The sequence below is a fragment of the Mustelus asterias genome, chromosome 8 (genome assembly GCF_964213995.1).
Source record: "Mustelus asterias chromosome 8, sMusAst1.hap1.1, whole genome shotgun sequence".
NCBI classification, from domain to species: Eukaryota; Metazoa; Chordata; class Chondrichthyes; order Carcharhiniformes; family Triakidae; genus Mustelus; species Mustelus asterias.
In genome coordinates this window covers 51885447-51909755 of record NC_135808.1, presented here as the reverse complement: position 1 = coordinate 51909755, position 24309 = coordinate 51885447, and the positions used below count along the sequence as shown (strand labels likewise).

The 24309-nt window shown below is 43.8% G+C and overlaps 1 protein-coding gene across 9 annotated transcripts in view; it reads left to right on the top strand.

The window, feature by feature from the left end:
- The window catches only part of cep350 (centrosomal protein 350), a 206232-nt gene that overhangs the window by 75016 nt on the left and 106907 nt on the right, over positions 1 to 24309 (top strand). For all 9 annotated transcript variants that reach the window (XM_078217956.1, XM_078217960.1, XM_078217962.1 and 6 more), the window contains exons 9-11: positions 11989 to 12129; positions 21667 to 22292; positions 23936 to 24057. In XM_078217956.1, the coding sequence (XP_078074082.1) occupies positions 11989 to 12129; positions 21667 to 22292; positions 23936 to 24057 (889 nt within the window). The remainder of the gene's footprint in view (positions 1 to 11988; positions 12130 to 21666; positions 22293 to 23935; positions 24058 to 24309) is intronic.

The following is a 24309-nucleotide window of genomic DNA, read 5'->3' as shown; positions in this document are numbered from 1 at the left end:
CCTTGATTTAAAAAGGGAGGGAGACAGAAAGCAGGGAACTGCAAGCTAGTTAACATCTGTCAAAAGGAAAATGTTATAAAGATGTTATCGCAGGCCACTTTGATAAGTTCAAGTTATCAGGTAAATGTAGTTTTGTGAGAGAGAAATTATGCTTAGACAATTTATTGGAGTTCTTTGAAGAAGTCACGTACTGTGGATAAAGGAGAACTGGTGGATGTACTGTACTGCACTTGGATTTGCAGAACGCATTTGACAAGGTTCTATGTAAAATGTTACTGTGGAAAACAAAAGCTCGTGCAGTGGCTTCCATATTGGCATGGATAGAAGATTGACTAGCTAACAGGAAACAGTAGGGATAAGTGGGTTATTTTCTGGCTGGCGGTGTATAATGAGTGGTGTGCTATAAGGATTAGTGCTGGGACCTCAACTTTACAATTTATATGAATGACTTGGATGAGGGGACCCAAAGTATGTTTGCTAAGTTTGTTAACACAAAGATTAGTGGGAAAGTGAATTGTGAAGAGGACATAAAGAGATAATAAAGGGGTATAGATAGGTTCAGTGAGTTGGCAAAGATCTGGGGAATGTAGTATAATGCGGGAAAATGTGAATGGTTCATTTTGGCAAGAAGAATATAAAAGAGGCATATTGGCCGAAATTTTCCAGCCATTCATGCCCTGCCGCTGCTGCAAGTGAGGAACGAGAATTCAATGCTCAGCCAAATCTCCGTTCATTGCAGGGGGACCAGAGAATCCCGTTGGCATGAACGACTGGAAAATTCCGGCCATTTTCTAAGTAGTTGAGGGATTACAGAGCTCTGAGTTGCAGAGAGATCTGGATGCCCTAGTGCATGAATCGCACAGCTAGTGATTAGGAAAGCTAATTGGCTTAGGAAAGCCAACTGTTTGTTGCTTCAGTTATACAGGACGTTGGTGAGACTGGTTCTAGTGTACTGTCTCCTTATTTAAGAAAGGTTGTAAATGTATTTCAAACTTCTTGCAGCCTAATACCTGGAATGGGCAGGTTGTCTTGCGAGGAAAAGCTGGACAGGCGAGGCTTGTATCTGCTGGAGTTTAGAAGAGTGAGGTGACTTGATTGAAACATATAAGATCCTGAGGGTTCTTGACATAATGGATGTGAAAAGGATGTTTCCTCTTGTGAGAGGATCTTGAACCAGAGGGACTGTTTAAAAATCAGGAGTCATCCATTTAAGACAGGGTTGAGACTTTTTTTACTTTTGAGAGCTATGGATCTTTAGAGTTCTCTTCTGCAAAATGTGGTGTAAGCAGAGTCTTTAAACTTTTTAAGGCAGAGTTAGATAAAGTTTATTCATCAGTCACACGATAGATACTTGATAAACAGGAGCGTGAAAGGTTTTTGGGGGGGTAGGGAGGAATGAGGAGTTGAGGTTACAATCAGATCAGTCATGATCGAGGGGCAGAGTGGCCGACTAATTTGTATGTTCGTATGTAAAAATCCAACAGATATCTATTGGTTGTGAAAAATACTATATCAATGTAAATTGATCGATCTTTGCATCATTCCAGCCTCTCTGAACTGTGGATTTTCCACCTGAATCCCAAGATATTTTATAAGTACGTTAAAGAGAAGAGGTTAACTAGAGTTAGAGTAGTGCACATTAGGGACCAAGGGGGTAATCTGTGTGTAAAACTGCAGGATATTGGAAAGGTGTTAAATGAGTACCTCTCTTGGTCTTCACTCTGGCAAACTAGAACGTAGATACTGAATTCAGGAAAAGGGACTGTGAGGAACTTGCAAAGTTTGACATAGGAAATGGGGAGGTGTTGGAGGCTCTGGTGGGCTTAAAAACAGACAAATTCCCTGGCCTGGATGAATTGTGTCCCAGGCTGCTGTGGGAGGCGAGGCAGGAATTGCAGGGGCTCTGACACACATTTTCGATTCCTCTCTGGCCACAGGAGAAGTGATGTGGAGATGCCGGCGTTGGACTGGGGTAAACACAGTAAGAAGTTTAACAACACCAGGTTAAAGTCCAACAGGTTTATTTGATAGCAAAAGCTTTTGCTACCAAATAAACCTGTTGGACTTTAACCTGGTGTTGTTAAACTTCTTACACAGGAGAAGTGCCAGAGGACTGGAGGACGGCTAATGTAGTTTCACTTTTCAAGAAGGATGATGGAGATGAATTAGGAAATCACAGATTGGTGAGTTTCACATTATGATCGGGAACCTATTGGGATAAAATTCTGAAGGAGAGAATTAATATCCACTTGGAAAGGCATGGGTTAATTAGGGATCGTCAGCATGGCTTTGTCAAAGAGCCTAACAAATGCCTAATAAATTTGTTAAAATTTTTTTGAAAATGTGATCAAGTGTGTGGATGAGGGCAATTCAGTTGATGTAGTTCATATGGATTTTAGCAAAGCTTTTGACAAGGTCCCACATGGGAGACTGATTGAGAAAGTTAAAGCACATGGAATTCAGGGAAAGTTGATGAGATGGATCGGAAACTGGCTTGTAACAGGGCACAAAGGGTAGTGGTAGAACGCTGTTCGAGTGACTGGAGGCTGGTGTCCAGTGGTGTACCACAAGGATCATCAGTACTGGGACCCTTGTTTGTTATATACATAAATGCCAAGGACCCTGGGTTCGATTCCTGGCTTGGGTCATTGTCTGTGCAGAGTTTGCACGTTCTCCCCACGTCTGCATGGGTTTCTTCTGGGTGCACCGGTTTCCTCCCACAGTCCAAAAGACGTGCTGGTTAAGTGCATTAGCCATGCTAAATTCTCAGTGTAGCCGAACAGGTGCCGGAGAGTGGTAGCTAGGGGATTTTCCACAGTAACTTCATTGCAGTGTTAATGTAAGCCTACTTGTGACACTAATAAATAAACTTAAAATACTTATTGAGCTTAACTTTAGCAAATACAAAGACTCGTGACGACAGTATCCGACTGAAAGACGTTTCTTTATTGACCAAGATACGCTGGGAGTAAAGGGTTGGATGATCCAGCACTTCTCTGAAGTTACATCACAGTGGCAATACAATTATACAGCTTCCAAAAGACATTTTACCTGCCTTCTGGCTCATCATGAGCCAATCATCATTAGTACAGGTCAATCATTATTAATAAATGTCATACACCATGGCCAATTACAGATATTCTCTGACAGCACGGGAACAATAAGTTCTAGCGGTTTCTGCCTGACTTTCCCAGGGCCACCTGTTCTGAACTCCCATCTGGTTTAATACTCTGCCTTTCATTGAGCTGTCTGGAACCACTAGCTTGTCCTTGCTCAATGAATGTCTCTGTCACTGAGCTGTATGGGACCCATGCTGATAGGAGCAATGCTTCTATGGGTGTAATGTTACAAGGAATGTGGTTCACTTTACTGGCCTATTTCCCATGATGCCTTAGAACCCTGTGCCATTCGCCAAGATGTATGCCTGTTCAATAATATACTTTCAAAACTACATGTTTAAATTCTCTAACTGCGGTTATGTGTTTCTATGCAGACAGTACCTCTGTAAAATATATATAAGGCAGTCTGTGATTCTTGTCCTAAGCTAATCCTCTCTGTTCTCATAGAGTCATAGAGGTTTACAGCATGGAAACAGGCTCTTCGGCCCAACTTGTCCAGGATGCCCTTTTTTTAAACCCCGAAGCTAATCCCAATTGCCCGCATTTGGCCCATATCCCTCTATACCCATCTCATCCATGTAACTATCTAAATGCTTTTTAAAAGACAAAATTGTACTTGCCTAATAGTCTAATGTTCTAATAGTCTTTATTAATGTTTTAAAACCCGGACTATTTTGAAGTCCTCTAACAAATGTTAAACAAGTTTGTAGACGACACCAAGATTGTTAGGGTGGTTAATAGTGAAGAAGATGGTCTTAAGTTACAGGAAGATATGGATGGGTTGGTCAGATGGGCGGAGCAGTGGCAGATGGTATTTAACCATGATGAGTGCAAGATGATACACTTTGGAAGAAGAAACAAGATGAGGGCATATTTAATGAAAGGCTGGATAGCTCAGAGGGATCTTGGGGTACTAATTCACAGATCCCTGAAGTCGGCAGAGCGCATGAAAAGACTAGTTATGGCATATGGAACATTTCCTTTTATTAGTCGTGGTATAGAGTATAAGAGCAAAGAGGTAATGTTGGAGTTGTATGGAGTGTTGTTTAGGCCACAGCTGCAGACCTGGCCACCTCACTGTAGGAAGGATGTGATTACACTAGAGGGGGTAGAAAGGAGGTTAACCAGGATGTTGCCTGGGATGGAGCATATGAGCTGTAAGGAGAGACTGGATAGGCTTGGATTGTTCTCCTTGAGTTTGTGTCTCTATATGCCCTGTTTGTGAACAGAATTCCCACTCACCTGAAGAAGGGGCTTAAGGCTCCGAAAGCTTGTGTGGCTTTTGCTACCAAATAAGCCTGCTGGACTTTAACCTGATGTTGTTAAAGAACAAAGAACAATACAGCACAGGAACAGGCCCTTCGGCCCTCCAAGCCCGCGCTGCTCCCTGGTCCCAACTAGACCATTCTTTTGTATCCCTCCATTCCCACTCCGTTCATGTGGCTGTCTAGATAAGTCTTAAACGTTCTCAGTGTGTCTGCCTCCACCACCTTGCCCGGCAGCGCATTCCAGGCCCCCACCACACTCTGTGTAAAATACGTCCTTCTGATATCGGTGTTAAACCTCCCCCCCCTCACCTTGAACCTATGACCCCCCGTGAACGTCACCACCGACCTGGGAGAAAGCTTCCCACCGTTCACCCTATCTATGTCTTTCATAATTTTATACACCTCTATTAGGTCACCCCTCCGTCTTTCCAGTGAGAACAACCCCAGTTTACCCAATCTCTCCTCATAACTGAGCCCTTCCATACCAGGCAACATCCTGGTAAACCTCCTCTGCACTCTCTCTAAAGCCTCCACGTCCTACTGGGCGCAGTATTCCAAATACGGCCGAACCAACGTTCTATACAACTGCAACATCAGACCCCAACTTTTATACTCTCTGCCCCGTCCTATAAAGGCAAGCATACCATATGCCTTATTCACTACCTTCTCCACCTGTGATGTCACCTTCAAGGATCTGTGGACTTGCACACCCAGGTCCCTCTGCGTATCTACACCCTTTATGGTTCTGCCATTTATCGTATAGCTCCCCCCGACGTTAGTTCTACCAAAATGCATCACTTCGCATTTGTCTGGATTGAACTCCATCTGCCATTTCTTTGCCCAAATTTCCAGCCTATCTATATCCTTCTGTAGCCTCTGACAATATTCCTCACTATCTGCAAGTCCAGCCATTTTTGTGTCGTCCGCAATCTTACTGATCACCCCAGTTACACCACCTTCCAGATCGTTTATATAAATGACAAACAGCAGAGGTCCCAATACAGAGCCCTGTGGAACACCACTAGTCACAGGCATCCAGCCGGAAAAAGACCCTTCCAGTACCACCCTCTGTCTTCTATGACCAAGCCAGTTCTCCACCCATCTTGCCACCTCCCCCTTTATCCCATGAGATCCAACCTTTTTCACCAGCCTACCATGAGGGACTTTGTCAAACGCTTTACTAAAGTCCATGTAGACAACATCCACGGCCCTTCCCTCGTCAACCATTCTAGTCACTTCTTCAAAAAACTCCACCAGGTTAGTGAGGCATGACCTCCCTCTCACAAAACCATGCTGACTATCGTTAATGAGTTTATTCCTTTCTAAATGCGCATACATCCTATCTCTAAGAATCCTCTCCAACAACTTCTCCACCACGGACGTCAAGCTCAGCGGCCTATAATTTCCCGGGTTATCCTTCCTACCCTTCTTAAATAACGGGACCACATTAGCTATCCTCCAATCCTCTGGGACCTCACCTGTGTCCAGTGACGAGACAAAGATTTACGTCAGAGGCCCAGCGATTTCATCTCTCATCTCCCTATTATTGTTTTCTTTAGAGCAGAGAAGGCTTAAGGAGAGACATGATTGAAGTGTATAAGATTATGAGGGGTATGAACAGGCTGAGTAGGAAGAAGCTGTCCCCCTTGATTGAGGGGTCATAGTTTTAGGGTGAGGGGCAGGAGATTCAGAGGGGATTTGAGAAAAAATGTTGTCACTCAGTGGATGGTGGGAATCTGGAATGCACTGCCTGGTAAGGTTGTGGAGGCTGGAAACCTTACCTTTCAAAAATATTTGGATGAGCACCTGAAACACCCGAGGATATGGGACAAATGCAGGAAAATGGGATTAGCGCACCTTTAGTAGTAGTAATTGTTGGTGCAGACTCAATGGGCTGAATGGCCTTTTCTGTGCTGTATGCCTCTATGACTCTGTTTGAGTATAACTGCTGTTGTTAGCACGTTGCATGGAAAACCTGTGTCCTAATTCTCAGCTGTTCAGAGCATTGAGGTGACAGTGTACCACAGCAGCTCTGCCATTGCAGCCATATGTATTTCTTTCAAACTTATTGCGATTATTATGCTGCTTAATATGTGCAGCAAGTTTTGGGAACTGCCCTTGATTCCTGCGCTTGTTCCTTTATATGTAGCACAGAGTCTCTTAAAGTAACTTCTCAGGCAAACCTGCAAGCCCTGCAGTCTGTGTGCTAAATATAGCAAAAGTGTTGCAGCACTAGTCAGCTGAAGTCTTCTGATGTCTTTTCTTTGTGCAGAGGCTGTGGGGGGAGGGGATTTGCTGCACTGCCTGACGCTGGTTATGGATGGCTCATCAGCACTTCCTATTAATAGCCTTAGAGCTGAAAAGAAACTAAGCAGAGAGGGCTTTCAACAGCTTCTTGCTGTTGGCTGAGCTTTGGCAATAATTTTCTCAAGCAATTTGTTGTACATTTGCTCATTGATTGTAATTAGGTCATTCTTCTGCTAATCATACGCAGAACACTCCGATTGTTTACTGTGACTATTTGATTTCACACACATTAAGGAACTCCCATTCGTACCCTAATGATACCTGAAAGAGTTATTGGAGAGAACTGGAATGACCCTGCCCCATTATCTTATTGCCATTCTCCAGCCTCTTACCAGAATTCAACATCCTGGTCTGTCAGGAGAGAAAGCAACACAGCATTGTTCGGGTGGGGCCTGTTCAGCTTTATGGTGCAAGTATCGTCAGCGTGCTGCAAGTGCTGAATTACATCTCTGCTTGACTCAACAGTAACAATCTTGCATCTGACTCAGAAGGTTGGTTTAGGCCCCACCCCAGGACATTAGTGCACAATATAGGCTGACTCTGAAAAACTTTGCTGAAGGAGTGCTGGTGGCAGCTCTCAGACACCACATAAATCTCCAGCCCCTGTCTGTTCAGATGGACCTAGAAGAACCCATTGCAATATTATATAGCACTTTGAGACATTTTATTGCTTTAAATACAAATATGAGTTGTTGTATTTGACGAAGTGTCCAAGTGTCCTGAATAACATTGCTCCTCAACCTACATTATGTAAAACCGGTTCACTGATCATCCACCTTGCTATTCTTTCAGACCTTGCTGTGCTCAAATTGGCTGCACCGTTTGTCAACATAAGAATGACTACATTTCAAAAGTAATTTGTTGACTGTTCTTTGGGACATCCTATGGGTGCTATAGAAATGCAAAGGAATCTGTTCTCTCAAACAATTGTAATCACTGCTGACAGAGCTTTATTTTCGTAGAATTTCCTTTTTATTTGACAGCATGATGTTGAATATTGATATTCAACAACTGACAATTTGATAGATACTTTCATGTCAATGTGAGAGTGTTTTGTAAGGGAGGGAGGAGAACAGTAATTGGGATGAAATGGAAGAAAGAACAAAATCCAAGTAACAAAAGCAAAATACTGCTGATAATGGAATCTGAAACAGAAAATGTTTCAAAATCCAAGTAATGCTTAGGGACCTTATTAAAGAAAGGAGATAGATGGTTCAAGGGAGTGTCGTAGACAGTAGAGATGGAGTGGCTGTGGAGGACTAAAAGCAATGAAAATAGAGCTGAGCCAAGAATACTGGTGGAGAGAATACTGCAGAAGATCATTTGGCAGATCCAATGGGATGAAGCAGCAGTATAATATGAAGGGTACCATTCTTAGCAGTGTAGAGGATCAGAAGGACCTTGGGGTCCGGGTCCATAGGACTCTTAAATCGGCCTCGCAGGTGGAGGATGCGGTCAAGAAGGCGTACGGCGTACTAGCCTTCATTAATCGAGGGATTGAGTTTAGGAGTCGGGAGATAATGCTGCAGCTTTATAGGACCCTGGTTAGACCCCACTTGGAGTACTGCGCGCAGTTCTGGTCACCTCATTACAGGAAAGATGTTGAAGCCATTGAAAGGGTGCAGAGGAGATTTACAAGGATGTTGCCTGGATTGGGGGGCATGCCTTATGAGGATAGGTTGAGGGAGCTTGGTCTCTTCTCCCTGGAGAGACGAAGGATGAGAGGTGACCTGATAGAGGTTTACAAGATGTTGAGAGGTCTGGATAGGGTAGACTCTCACAGGCTATTTCCAAGGGCTGAAATGGTTGCTACGAGAGGACACAGGTTTAAGGTGCTGGGGGGTAGGTACAGAGGAGATGTCAGGGGTAAGTTTTTCACTCGGAGGGTGGTGGGTGAGTGGAATCGGCTGACGTCGGTGGTGGTGGAGGCAAACTCGTTGGGGTCTTTTAAGAGACTTCTGGATGAGTACATGGGATTTAATGGGATTGAGGGCTATAGATAGGCCTAGAGGTAGGGATATGATCAGCGCAACTTGTGGGCCGAAGGGCCTGTTTGTGCTGTGGCTTTCTATGTTCTATCTATGTTCTATGAAGAGAGGGAGATTGAAAGATTTGCAGAACACGGACCTTGTTGTCATCGCTTCAGGGAACAGGGTGCCATGGAGGATGGGAAGAGCAAAGATGATGGGGGACATTGCATCCAGCCACAGATTTCTGAATTGATGAGAAGGCAAATGAAGGCATTTGAAAAATAATTTGAAGAAGTAGCATGTATGTTGCATTTTTCACAGAGTACAATAGATTACTTTTGAAGTGTAGTCACTGTTGTAATGTTGAAATGGGCAGCCAATCTTTGCTTAGCATGACCCCACTACAGTAATGTGATAATTGGCAGATAACCTGTTGTTGCAACATTGGTAATCGGATAAGTAGGGGCCCTGACACCAGGGAAAATCCTTCCCATCACCTCTTCCAATATACTGCTGGATCTTCTACATCTGTCTGAAGGGCAGTCTTTCTAGTTTGGTCTCGTCTGTAGGACAGCGCTTCTGTTAGTGCAGCATCCCCTTGGTACTGCACCATTGTCAACCTAGAAAATGTGCTCAAATGCCACATGCAAGTCTTGAACCCTCTGCTTTCTGAGTGCTATACTATCTGAACCACGGCAAATGCACTGGAGTTTTGTTAAGAGGCAGAGGACATGTTGGACTAAATGGACAGCTTTCTAGAGATGAAATATTGACTCTGAAGAAGTCATACGTAAAAAACAGGAGCAGGAGTTCGCCATTTGGCCCTTTGAGCCTGCTCTGCCATTTAATATGATCATCGCTGATCCTCTATCGTAACACCATCCTCTTGTGCTCTCCCCACACCCTTTGACATCTTTGGAGTAGAGACATCTGTCTGCTCCCTGCTTAAATACATTCAGTGACTTTTCTTTCACAGCCCTCTATGTGAATAAGTTTCTCTTCATCTCAGTCCTAAATGGCTGATGCTTGAGACTGTGACCCCTTGTTCCAGATCCCCCAGCCAGAGGAAACAACATCCTTGCATCCAGTCTGTCCAGACCGGTCAGAGTTTTGTACATTTCAATTCTATCCCCACTCATTCTTCTAAATTCCAGTGATTATAGGCCCAGTCAACCAATTTCTCCTCATTCGGCAATCCTGCCATCACAAGAATCAGTCTTCTCAATGGCAAATCTTTCTCGATAAGGCGACCAAAGCTGTACACACTACTCCAGGTATGGTCTAACTAAGGCTCTGTATAGCTGCAATAATGTGGAGTTGCCGGCGTTGGACTGGGGAGAGCACAATAAGAAGCTTCTTACTGTAGCTGCAATAAGACATCCTTGCTCCTGTCTTTTACAACAAAGGCCAAAATACCATTTGCTTTCCTAGCTGCTTGCTGTACCTGCATGCTTGCTTTCAGTGACTGATGTACTAGAGTGAATAGGTCCCCTTGTACGTCAACATTTCCCAATCTATCACCATTCAAATAATAACAGAAAATGCTGGATAGCTCAGCAGGTCTGGCAGCATCTGAGTCATGGAGGTATATAGTGTGGAATCGGACTCTTCAGCCCAATTTGTCCATGCCGTCCTTTTTTTAAAATCATGAAGCTAGTCCCAATTGCCTGCATTTGGCCCACATCCCTCTATATCATCCTACCCATGTAACTCTCTAAATGCTTTTTAAAAGGCAAAATTGTACCCACCTCTACTACTATCTCTGGCAGCTTGTTCCAGACACTCACCACCCTCTGTGTGAAAAAATTGCCCCTCTGGACACTTTTGTGTATCTCCCCTCTCACCTTAAACCTATGCCCTCTAGTTTTTGATTCCACTACCTTTGGCAAAAGATGTTGACTGATTTATGCCCCTCATTATTTTATAGACCTCTATAAGATCACCGCTAAGTCTCCTATGCTCCAGGGAAAAGAGTTCCAGTCTATCCAGCCTCTCCTTATAACCTAGCAGGAGTTTTTCAAAGTGGTAGGCACTTCTCTCTCTGTGGAGAAAGAAGTGCTTACCACTTCGAAAAAGACTCATTTATTCCTACTCTGTTTCCTGTATGCTAATCAATTGTCAGTCTGTGTTATATATATTAGCCTCAACCCCATCTTTCGAATTTTGCACATTAACCTAAAAGTATCCTGCTATTGCTTCTTTTATAATGGACTATGAATTCGAAGCGTTAACTTTGTTTCTCTCTTCACGGATGCTGCCAGAGGTGCTGAGTTTTTCCAGCTTTTTCTGTTTTATTTATGAAAAACTGCAATCTTGGGAGCTGGTTGGTTATGGTATAGGAGTAACAGACCAATGGCCTAGAAGGGAAGGCAATGGCCTAGTGGTATTAGCACTAGACTATTAATCCAGAAACTCAGCTAATGTTCTGGGGACCAGGTTCAAATCCTGCCACGGCAGCTGGTGGAATTTGAATTCAATAAAAAAAATGTTGGAATTAAGCATCTACTGATGACCATGAAAGCATTGTCACTTATTGGAAAAACCCATCTGATTCTATAATGTCCTTTAGGGAAGGAAATCTACTGTCCTTACCTAGTCTGGCCTACATGTGACTCCAGAACTACACAAATGTGGTTGGCTCTGAACTGCCCTCGGGCAACTAGGGATGGGCAAGAAATGCTGGCCAGCCAGCAATGCCCATGTCCCACAAATGAATAATAAAAATAAATAGAGAGGTTATATACTATTTGATTCGGCCCGGGTGGACAGCTGAACGTAATAGAATCAGAGGCATATAGGCATCAGCGGGAATTGGAAAAAGGCGACTTTGATTTAGCATCTATGAAGTGAAAGAAATTTCAGTTCACCTGGGCCTTCATGTTAATGAAGCGGACACACTGAGAAGTGAATTGAAGGCACAGTGAACATGATGGGGAATAGGAAGAGAGGATTTCACAGCAGGATTTCACAGCAGGGCTTGAATGGCAGTGCAGCGGTTGGAGGGAATGGGCATATTCCCTCAGAGACAGGCACATGAATCTGCTTTTCTTGAATGCACCTGCTCGGATGTCTTTAACTCTTGAACATTAGCTTTTACCCAAGATTTGATGTGATGAAGCTGCAGGGAGCTTTAGGTTCAAAATTGATTGCTCAGAGGGCCTTATTGGTTTTCACTACAATTGTAGAGTTGGAGTTTGATCATTTGTGTACTGTGCTAAGAGAATGTGCTTTGACAAAGACTTCGATAGACTCAGAATGAACAGTTTGTGATCGACAAGTTATTGCTAGATTGTTCAATTTGTCAATGCTGTTCCTTTTTTTCAGGTGCCCATATTATTAGCACAGCCTCCTGGCGTGAAGGTCAGAAGCTGGTGAAGATGGTTCTGGGACCTGTTCCTAAGATGGTGATGGAAAATGAGGTGGCTCCCAGTCCAAGAGCTGGGAGAGAGAGGAGTGCCAAGCCAAGTGAGTAGTTGCTCGATGCTTAAACCTTCTGTATCAGCTGTTGTTCTTGAATATGTTGACCCATGCCAATAAATGGAGTGGAATCTGCTGACATTTAATTGGGTGGTCGCTAACCTGTGTGCACTGAATGCTGTGATTAGCCTTGTCAATAGTACATAAACCTACATGAGATGCTGATAACCTTGTTTAGCTGTGTTTGGTTTTAGGAGTGAGACACATTTAGAATATACTTAAACCAAAATGCGCAACGTATTTATTCTCAGTCATTGTTTACGGTTACCTATCCTTCAATTCGCATTTTTCATGGGAATCTTAAGTTCTTTCTATAAGATTGAACTCTTTACATTCTCCACTCTCCCCAAATAACATGCAAAGCCTATGATGTTAGCCTACATTTGTTCATTTAAAAGCTTAATTAAAGCCTTGGTGCTTGAGGTATTTGCCACTCATGGAATTCTATAAATTGTAAAGATCTAGGTTAATGCAGCATTTGAAGGGGTTGTATTGATATTTCTGAGAAGTGAGCCATTTTATTCAGGTTTTAGGGATGGAAAAAGGGCATGAATTCCAATGAAGCTTTTCCTATTTGTAATGCAACCCAGTTACCTGGTGCCTTACTGTTACTGAAGTCTGACTAGAAGTGCATCGTTAGAAGTTTAACAACACCAGGTTCAAGTCCAACAGGTTTATTTGGTAGCAAAAGTGCATCTAACAGCCTTTTGAACATGTCAGTGAGCTTCCATCATTACTTGCTTCACTAGCTTGAAAACAAGTTTCACCTGACTTATTTTCTTATTCCTCGCTGTCAGCCATGTCCCCTGATATTTGAACACTTCAACACAGTGAACAGTATCTGATGGTGGCACAGTGGTTATCACTGCTGCCTCACAGCACCAGAGACCTGTGTTCGATTCCCGGCTTGGTTCACTATTTGTGCGGAGTCTGCACGTTCTCCCCGTGTCTAAACAACTAATTGATATAATAAGTAGTTGAGCTGATCATGCGACACTTTAATACTTACCTTATGGAGCAGAGACGGCCATCCCTGCAAGGGACACCTCTACTGAGGCAGCAGGCTGAGTTTGAAAAATAAATTCAGGAGTAACATCACAGAAAAACGGTAAATTCATTGGTTGGTGAGAAGCTACAATGAGGAATTGTGTTTAAAAAGCTAAAACTAGAATATCGCATCATTTATAAAGAAACAACTCCTTGATTTCAGTAAGGAATGTTAGCAATAGGGAAGTAAAGTTAAAATCTTATAAGGCAATAAAATAAACAAAGTAGGATAAAGTTAGAAAGCAGAGCCAGGGAGGAAAAAAGTGCGAGAGAGGGAGACTGGAATTGGAGCTGGGAGGATAAAAGAGCATGGGAAAGAGTGAAGCTGAGAGCGTACTGCTAGCTTGGACTTCGGAGATCCTGAGGTGATGTCAGGATTCAAAAGTGACCGGGGGCAAGTGGAAACATAGAAACATAGAAAACTACAGCACAAAACAGGCCCTTCAGCCCCACAAGTTGTGCCGAACATATCCCTACCTTTTAGACCTACATAGAAAACTACAGCACAAAAGCAGCTGATTGGGTGGGTATGTTAGGGTAAATATTTAATACTTCATTGCTTATAGTTTGTAAAGTCTTTATTCTGTGTTTTATAGTTTGTAGTAAGAAGGACCAGGGAAGAAGAGCCCTAGATTATTTGCTTTTGAGTATCTTCCAAAAGGTTTTTTAAAAAAAGGGTTATGTCAAGGCTGGAGAGCTCAAGGATTGGTGTGTTCCTTCTGCTCTATGTGGGAAACACTGAACATTTCCAGTGCCCAGGGCCAGAATGTGTGCAGCAAATGTCTCCAGCTGCAGCTCCTGGAAGTCTTGGTTTCTGAGCTGGAGTGATGGCTGGGGGCACTGTGGAGATCCACAAGGCAGAGAGTATCATCGATAGCATGTATAGAGAGGTGGTACACATCACTGGCTAAGACTCCACAGGCAGGAAGGAAGTAGGTGATCGCCAGGCAGAGCAAGAGGACCAGGCCAGCAGTGTAGGAATCTCCTGTGGCCATTTCCCTATAAAACAGATATATCACTTTGGGTACTGTTGAGGGGAATTCTTAGGAAAGCAGCAGCAACAACCAAATTCATTGCACCATGATTGACTCTGCTGCACAGGGAAGGAGTAAAATGTGTGGAAAATGCAATAATTATAGGGGATTCAATTACAAGGGGAACAGGTAGTCATTTCTGTGGCTGCAAACAAGACTCCAGAATGATCTGTTGCCTCCCTGGTGCTACGGTCAAGAATGTCTCTGAGCGGCTGGAGGGGGAGAGTGAACAGCCAGTGCTGGTAGTACACATTGGTACAAAAAATGGGATGAGGTCCGAAAAGCAGAACATAGGTAGTTGTGAATAAGTTGAAATGTAGGACCTTCATAGAAACATAGAAGATAGGAGAAGGAGGAGGCCATTTGGCCCATTGAGCCTGCTCCACCATTCATCATGATCATGGCTGATCATCCAACTCAATAGCCGAATCGTGCTTCCTCCCCATAACCTTTGATCCCATTTGCCCCAAGTGCTATATCTAGCCACCTCTTGAATACGTTCAATGTTTTTCATCAACTACTTCCTGTGGTAATAAATTCCGCAGGCTCACCACTCTTTGGGTGAAGAAATGTTGTCTCATCTCTGTCCTAAATGGTCTACCCTGAATCCTCAGATTGTGACCTCTGGCCCTGGACTCCCTCACCACCGGGAACATCCTCCCTGCATCTACTCTGGCTAGTCCTGTTAGAATTTTATAAGGCCCTATGAGATTGCCTCATTTGTCTGAAGTCCAGCAAAAACAATCCTAACCTAGTCAATCTCTCCTCATACATCAGACCCACCATCCCCGGAATCAGTCTGGTAAACCTTCGCTGCACTTGCTCGAGAGCAAGAACATCCATCCTCAGAAAAGGAGACCAAAGCTGCGCACAATGTTCTAGGTGTGGCCTCACCAAGGCCCTGTATAATTGCAATAACACATCCCTGCTCCTGTACTTGAAACCTCTCACAATGAAGGCAAACACACTATTTGCTGCCTTTACCACCTGCTGTACCTTCAGCGACTGGTGCACAAGGACACCCAGGCCCTGTTGCATACCCCCCTCTCCCAATTTACAGCCATTCAGGTAGTAATGTGCCGCCTTGTTTTGCTTCCAAAGTGAATAACCTCATATTTATTTAAATTATACTGCATCTGCCATTGATTTGCCCAATTGCTCAACCTGTCCAGATCATGCTGAAGGATCTCTGCATCCTCGTCACAGTTCACCCTCCCAACCAATTTGGTATCATCTGCAAACTTTGAGATGTCACATTTTGTTCCCTCATCCAAGTCAGTAATATATATTGTGAATAGCTGGGGTCCCAGCACCAATCTCTGTGGCACCCCAATAGTTACTGCCTGCCAATTTGAAAAGGACCCATTAATTCCTAATCTTTGTTTCTTCTCTGCCAACCAGTTTTCTATCCAGCTCAATACACTTCCCCCAGTTCCCATGCGCTTTAATCTTGCACAATAATCTCTTATACGGGACTTTGTCAAACGCTTTCTGAAAGTCCAAATAGACATCGACTGGTTCCCCCTTGTCACCTCTACTCATTACATCTTCAAAGAATTCCAACAGATTTGTCAAGCATGATTTCCCCTTATAAATCCATGCTGACTCTGTCTGATCCTGCCACTGCTTTCTAAATGCTCTGCTATAAAGTCCTTGATAATGGATTTGAGAATTTTCCTCACTATTGATGTTAGGCTTTCTGGTCTATAATTCCCTGGGGTGGGAGATAGGTGGGGAGGTGGGGGTGGGGGGGGGGGGGGTGGAATCTCATTGAAACCCATAAAATTCTGGAAGTCTCGATCGGGTAGATGCAGGAAGCATGTTCCTGATGGTGGGGGAGTCCAGAACCACGGGTCACCTTCTGGGATGTGGGGTAAACTATTTAGGACTGAGATGAGGAGAAATTCCTTCACCCAGAGAGGGCTAAGTCTGGGGAATTCTCTACCACAGGAAGCAGTTGAGGCCAAAACATTGTACGTTTTCAAGAAGAAGTTAGATATAGCTCTTGGGGCTGAAGGCATCAAGGGATATGGGAGGAAATTGAGACCAGTTTAATGAATTGGATGAGCAGCCATTTTCATTATGACACACAAGACTGGAAGGGTCGAATGGTCAAGTCCTATTTTCTATGTTTCTATTTTATATCTTGCCAACCTGAAAGTGACCCATTTATACCTACTGTGTTTCCTGTTAGCTAGATAATTTCCACTCCATGGTAATGTGTTACCCTAAACACAATGAGCTCTATATTGTGTGCAATATTGTGTACATCTCCAGGTGCAATCACAATTTGAAACCAGGACTGAACCAGAGACCTTCCAGATCTGTATTCTGCAGTACATTTCCAGCCCACTGAACCAGCACAGCTCACAGTTGCAGTGCCTCATAGTAACTGTGAGGCTAATAAAACTCCTTATACATGTGCAAATGGTACAGCAACTTTGGGTGAGGAGCAGATGCACAGTTAAAATATCCAAATACCCATGTCTGAAATGCATTGCTGTGCTACTAACTTCATGAAAATGGCTTCTTGCTGCTTGCATCAATTCAGATGCATTGAATGCATCAAACCTTTAGATTAGTGGGATTAGCGGGTGAAATATGTAGGGATATGGGAGTAGGGCTTAGGTGGGATTGTGGTCGGTGCCGACTTGATGGGCCAACTGGCGCCTCTCTGCACTGTAGGGTTTCTATGATTCTATGAAACCGAAAATCAACATAAGATTTGTCTGTTATACTTAATGTTATTTCAACAGAAATGAAACGTTTTACTTTAAATAGTTGATAGAATAAAGGTAACTTTCACATTGCTGCCAGCACAAATATGGCACCATGTGCAGTCCCAAAGTTCTGTAAACTCTGCCTCTTGTACTTGTTTTTTCCCACTCAATGAATTTGATCTTCGTGTAGTTTCCTTGGCAACTTTATTTCATCCAGGTTCTCTGGATATAATTAACACCAAGGCACACTTCTATGAACCCTCTCTCCCCCTGGTTATGACATCTTTCAGGAGTTCTTGTTCGACCAACAATACACTGATTCACGGTCTGGTCACCTCTCCTACAGACACCAAGTGTGCCTGAGCTATTCCCTGTGTTTTTAGGTTTCAGTCCCTCATTGTTCCAACAGCTTCAGGAGTTCTATTTTCTGCTGAACAGAAAGCTGACTTTTCTCGCAGAGAGTTCGACTTGCTTCTTCAGGACACCAGCAGTTCTGTGTGTTCTTCTGCAGCACAGTAGGCTGAAATTTGATACTCCCAATTGGCTCCTATTTTCCTCGTTTTGTTACCTAGCTTTCATTTCTAAAGCAGCTGTAAGTTGCTAGGTCATTGCTCAGAAATGACTTCACAGCTGGCTCTGCTCACTCAGATCTAGGATGTTGCTTCTCTTACTCCGCCTGAATTCTCATCAATTTGCCTGCAAAGTATTAAGCACCCATTGGTGCAAGGGCAAGTCTAACTAATGACAGATGGCATTAGATGCCCTGCTGGACCAGGTTATGATCAGGTGATACCTACTTTTTTAAACTGTTGCCCGTACTTGAAAAAAGATGATTGGATTTGGACCAGCAGTCCAATTAAGAAGAATTATAAAGGAATGGAGCGGCATGGTAGCACGGTGCCTAAAACTGCTCCCTTCACAACACCAGGGAGTCTGGGGTTCATAGAGTCATAGAGGTTTACAGCATGGAAACAGGCCCTTCGCCCAACTTGTCCATGCCGCCCAGTTCTTACCACTAAGCTAGTCCCAATTACCCCATTTGGCCCATATTGCTCTATACCCATCTTACCCATGTAACTGTCTAAATGCTTTTTTAAAGACAAAATTCTACCCGCCTCTACTGCTGCCTCTGGCAGCTCATCCCAGACACTCACCACCCTCTGAGTGAAAACGTTGCCCCCTGGACCCTTTTGTATCTCTCCCCTCTTACCTTAAATCTATGCCCTCTAGTTTTAGACTCCCCTACCTTTGGGAAAAGATGTTAGCTACCTTATCTATGCCCCTCATTATTTTATAGACCTCTATAAGATCACCCCTAAGCCTCCTATGTTCCAGGAGAAGAAGTCCCAGTCTATCCAGCCTCTCCTTATAACTCAAACCATCAAGTTCTGGCAGCATCCTAGTAAATCTTTTCTGCACTCTTTCTAGTTTAATAATATCCTTTCTATAATAGATGACCAGAACTGTACATAGTACTCCAAGTGTGGCCTTACCAATGTCTTGTACAACTGCAACAAGACGTCTCAACTCCTGTATTCATTGTTCTGACCAATGAAACCAAGCATAGCGAATGCCTTCTTCACCACCCTGTCCATCTGTGACTTCATTTTCAAGGAGCTATGAACCTGTACCCCTAGATCTCTTTGTTCTATAACTCTCTCCAACTCCCTACCATTAACTGAGTAGATCCTGCCCCAATCTGATCTACCAAATTGCATTATTTCACATTTATATAAATTAAACTCCGTCTGTCATTCATCGGGTCACTGGCCCAATTGATCAAGATCCTGTTGCAATCCTAGATAACCCTCTTCACTGTCCACTGTGCCACCAATTTTGGTGTCATCTGCAAACTTACTAACCATGCTTCCTAAATTATCATCCAAATCATTTATATAAATAACAAATAAGTGGACCCAGCACCGATCGTGGTCACAGGCCTCCAGTTTGAAAAATAACTTTCTACAACCACCCTCTGTCTTCTGTCTTCAAGACAATTTTGTATCCATTGGCTACCTCAGCCTGGATCCTGAGAGATTTAATCTTGTGCAGCAACCTACAATGTGGTACCTTGTCAAAGGCCTTGCTAAAACCCATGCAGACAACGTCGACTGCATTGCCCTCATTTACCTTCTTAGTTACTCCTTCAAAAAAACTCCATCAAATTTGTGAGACATGATTTTCCACTCTCAAAGCCATGCTGACTTCCTACCTGACATTTGCTACCAAATAAATCTGTTGGACTTTAACCTGGTGTTGTTAAAAGTCTTACTGTGGTTACCCCAGTCCAACGCCGTCATCTCCACATCATGACTTCCTAATCAGCCATGCTGACTCCCTAAATACCTATAGATCCTGTCTCTCAGAATAGCTTCTAACAACTTATCCACTACAGATGTTAGGCTCACCGGTCTGTGTTTCCCACGCTTTTTCCTGCAGCCCTTCTTAAACAAGGGCACATCATTCACTACCCTCCAATCTTCAGGCACCTTATCAGTGGCTGTTGATGATTCAGATATCCTTGCAAGAGGACCCACAATTTCCTCCTGAGCTTCCACAACGTCCTGGGATACATTTCATCAGGTCCCGGGGATTTATCTACCTTGATGAGCTTTAAGACTTCCAGCACCACCTCTGTAATATGTACACTCCTCAAGACATCACTATTTATTTCCCCAAGTTCCCTAACATCCATGCCTTTCTCTACAGTAAATACTGATAAATATTCATTTAGGATCTCACCCATCTCTTATGGATCCTCACATAGATGACATTGTTGATCTTTAAGAGGTCCTATTCTCTCCCTAGTTATTCTTTTGCCCTTCATATATTTGTAGAAGCACTTTGGATTCTCCTTTGCCTTATCTGCCAAAGCAATCTTGTGTCCTCTTTTTGCTCTTCTGATTTCTCTCTCAACTCTACTCTGACAACCTTTAAACTCTTCAAGGGATCCACTTGATCACTGCTGCCCATGCATGTCATTTGCCTCCTTCTTCCTTTTGGCCAGGGCCTCAATATCCCGAGTCATCCAATGTTCCCTACTTCTACCAGTCTTGCCCTTCAATCTGAAAGGAATGTGTTTACCCTGATTAACCCACTTTTGAAAGCCTCCCACTTACCAGACGTCCCTGTGCCTGCTGACATACTTCCCAATCAACTTTTGAAAGTTCCTGTCTCATACCATCAAAATTGACCTTACCCCAATTTAGAATTTCAATTCTGGCCTTGGACTGTCTGTGGAGTTTGCACCTTCTCCCCATATCTGTGTGAGTTTCCTCTGGGTGCTTTGGTTTCCTCCCACAATCTAAACATGCGCAGGTTAGGATGATTGGCCGTGGTAAATTGTCCCTTAGTGTCCAAAGATGTGTAGGTTAGGAGGAGATTAGCAGGGTAAATGTGTGCGGTTATGGGGATAGGATGTGGAAAAGATGCTCTGTCAGAGAATTGGTGTAGATTCAATGGGCCGAATGGCACTGTAGGGATTCTGTAATTCTATAGTAAGTCTTAGAAGTGGATAGGAAAGGGTTCCTTTTAAAATGCTGGGAGCTACAAGTTAAACATTGATGACTGCCTGCTTATAGAAATCATGGAAATCATAGAAACCCTACAGTGCAGAAGGAGGCCATTCGGCCCATCGAGTCTGCACCGACCACAATCCCACCCAGGCCCTACCCCCACATATTTTACCCACTAATCCCACTAACCTACGCATCCCAGGACTCTAAGGGGCAATTTTTAACCTGGCCAATCAACCTAACCCGCACATCTTTGGACTGTGGGAGGAAACCGGAGCACCCGGAGGAAACCCACGCAGACACGAGGAGAATGTGCAAACTCCACACAGACAGTGACCCGAGCCGGAATCGAACCCGGGACCCTGGAGCTGTGAAGCAGCAGTGCTAACCACTGTGCTACCGTGCCGCCCCCTTCCCCTTACAATGTCATGATCTGGGGTATCCCAGTGCACACTGAAGCAGCTATATTGGGAAGTGTGTAAGGCTCCTGACCTCAGTAAATCACATTACCCACTGATAATCTTAGACTTTAACTGGTGACCTGTTTGTATTGTCTACCTCTCTTTTTTTCCAGTCAATATTTGTCTGTTTTTGAGTGTCTCTGTTATTTCCATTAGAAGCACTGTGGACCGCACGCGACCTGTACTGTCACTGAGTCACTGTACTGTCAGGAGGTATCACCCTGCATTGTCCCCCCGCCAGCAGGAAAATGACACGGGTGGTGGTTTTGCGATAAAATGAGAGTGCTTTAAAATTAAAGAATTCTCCATTGGCTCTTTGATCAAGCAATAGTTGTATGATATTGTCTCAACTTTATTAAGGAGCAAAATGATAGTGTGTGTTTAATGGTGAGGCCATTTTATATTGGCAGTAGGCCTTCTGCTTTGCCTCTGTGCTCTCAGCACTGCAGCTGGTTTTCTTTTTGTTTTAAAGTTCTGTTTTACCAAACAATTAAAAGGCTGTAATTGAATTTCATATCAGTCATTTTTTTTCTCCACTCTTTAGCTCAGATATTCGAATCTCTCAATTATATTCTGGTGTTATTGTTGACAACTTGACCTAATTTTATAATTATTTGGTTGTCTCACGTGTAATAAAAATCTCATGCATGTGATGCAGAGGATTAATAATGTGATCGATGTAAATCTGTCCACCTCATTCATAAAGGTCTTCTCTCCTTAAAGGTTTTTCTTTCTACCCTTTCTACAGGAAATACCACAAGAGCAGACTCTGACAGCAGGATCGATGGTTCCAGAAAGCTGAGGCCCAGAAGTTCTGAGCGGCGGAAAACTGAGCAGCAGCCAGAGGCTGACCAGAGAAAGGAAGAGGAGCACAATGAGCTGGATTTGTTGAATACACATGTGTTGCCAGTGGAGGTTCGAGGGATTCTTGATGACCTTCAGCTCAAGGCATCCATTCAAGATCCAGAAGAAAAGGTGGGTTTGGAAGATGGCAAGAAGTCGACTGGAGGCCGGGCCTCCTCAAGAAGTGCAAGTCCAGTTAAAAGAAAACAGGAGAAGCCCAGCCTGAGCACGGAAATGCAACTGAAACGGTTGCGGCACTATGATGCTGAGGAGGTGCGCCAGTATATTGCTCGGCAGCAGGTAGAGAGGAAGAAGAGGCAGACAGAGGAGAAGAAAGCCCAGAAGGAAGCCATGGAACAGAAGAACAAACGCTTGCAGGAGCTCTACAGGAAGCAAAAAGAAGCCTTTTCAAAGTCCAGGCCAGAAGCCATGTGCCAGAAACGTTTACAGGAAACATTCTCAAAATATGTGTCGGATCCAGCAAAGGTTGATGAGCCGCCTCACCAGCAGGCAGCACTGGAGGAGAGACAGGTGATCATGTTCTTTGTGTAGTGCTGCACTGTTTTGTGTTCTAATTCAGAATCTCCCTAAATTCAGCTGGCCCTCATGAGTGTGAGAGGTTGCAAAGGAACACAGGAGGGAGACCAGAGCCCTAGAGGACTCCTGGAGGAGGCAGCACAGATAGTGATTGCAAAGGATATGTCAGCACTGTGAGCTAAATGTAATGTAACAAGATATGAGTACGTAGTGCCAAATCCTGTTTGAAAGCTTTGGTTAAGTGTAAGTTTAATGTATCTTTATTAAATTTGATGCGATTAGGCAGCAGGTGTGAGGTGTTGTTTAACCAGCTGTGTTACCACTGAAGATGTGGACCCTGATAGCAGGGATTTGCATTTATACATCAGCTTTAATGCAGAAAACCTCCCAGAGACTTCCTGAAAGACTAATCAGACAAAAAAATTGACACTGAATTAAAAGAGGGTATATTAAAACAGGTAACTAAAAGCTTGGTCAATGAAATAGGTATCAAGAAGTCTGCTGAAGGACTGAATGATCTGGAACAAACTCCAGAACAAAGAAACCAAGCAGACAGCTGGAATTACAGAATGTCATTTGTGACTCTGATGAAGGCAGTTTCAGTGCTGTGGTGTGGTGGAAACCTGATTGGAGAGGTTCTAACATGTGGAGCTGCAGGAAGGATGGGTGTGGATTTAGGAGGCAGGAATGTTGTCGAGAAAGTGAGATTGGGGATGGGGCAGAGAAGGAAACACTGAATGTCATCGAGGAATGAAAATAGAATGGACAGCCTTTCAGTTGGGAATGATGGAACAGAAGATGAATTCAGAAAGGGCATGAGGGATATCGGAGACAAACGAGCGGGTTCAGGGCAGGGAGAGCCTTCGGAACTTTTGGCCTGGTGGCAGAGCCAGGGGTTGCTGGGTAGGGAGACTGTGCGTCAGTACCCGGTACAACTGAACGGATAGAGTCATAGACGTTTACAGCATGGAAATGGGCCCTTTGGTGACAAAATTCTGAGCACACCTTGCATTTGTTATTGGAACTAAAGGGAGGCTGTTGGTAGTCAGCAAAGAAGCCAGGGTTGTCTTTACATTCATCATAGAATCATAGAAACCCGACAGTGCAGAAAGAGACCATTTGGCCCATCGAGTCTGTACCGACCACAATCCCACCCAGGCCCTACCCCCATATTCTCCCGCGAATCCCTCTAACCTGCGCATCTCAGGACTCTTAGGGGGCAATTTTAGCACAGCCAATCAACCTAACCTGCACATCTTTGGACTGTGGGAGGAAACCGGAGCACCCGGAGGAAACCACGCAGACACTAGGAGAATGTGCAAACTCCACACAGACTGACCTGAGCCGGGAATCGAACCCAGGTCCCTGGAGCTGTGACGCAGTAGTGCTAACCACTGTGCTACCGTGCCGCCCAGATGATTCTGGACTAGTGAGCAGTTTTGTTAGATGAGAGCAGGGCCCAATGGTGCTTAATGTGGTCAGATCTGGCAATGATTGGCTGAACTGGTTGCATGCAAGTTATGTTCAAGTCTTTATAGCATGCTGCACCACGTACTGTTAAGAGGTAGCCTTTGACAGTGGTTTACATACTGTTCAGCTCTTTCTAATTAAAAAAATGTTATCTTATTTTTATCCAGCCAAGGACTGTCTACCAGCCATCAGGGGAATCTGACAAAGAAAACAAAGGTCAGGAGCGGCCCCTTAGCGCCTCATCGAGCAGCGACATGTCTCTCTCTGAGCCTTCCCATCCTGCAGGCAGGTAAGGAATACTTTTAACTATCTGAATTTATTTCAACCCAAGTTAGGATCACAATCTGCCCTGGAGCTGAACTTCCCACAGCCTCCTTTCAAATAGATCTATGAATCCACTCAAAATCAAAGTTATTGTGAAGTCAAAGGTATGTACAATTCAGACATGTATTGAGTATCAAAATGACAAGAATCCAGTTGCTTTCTGAGATTTCCTAATGTCTTCAATTCTACAATCCTTCATTATTCCTTATGAAGCATG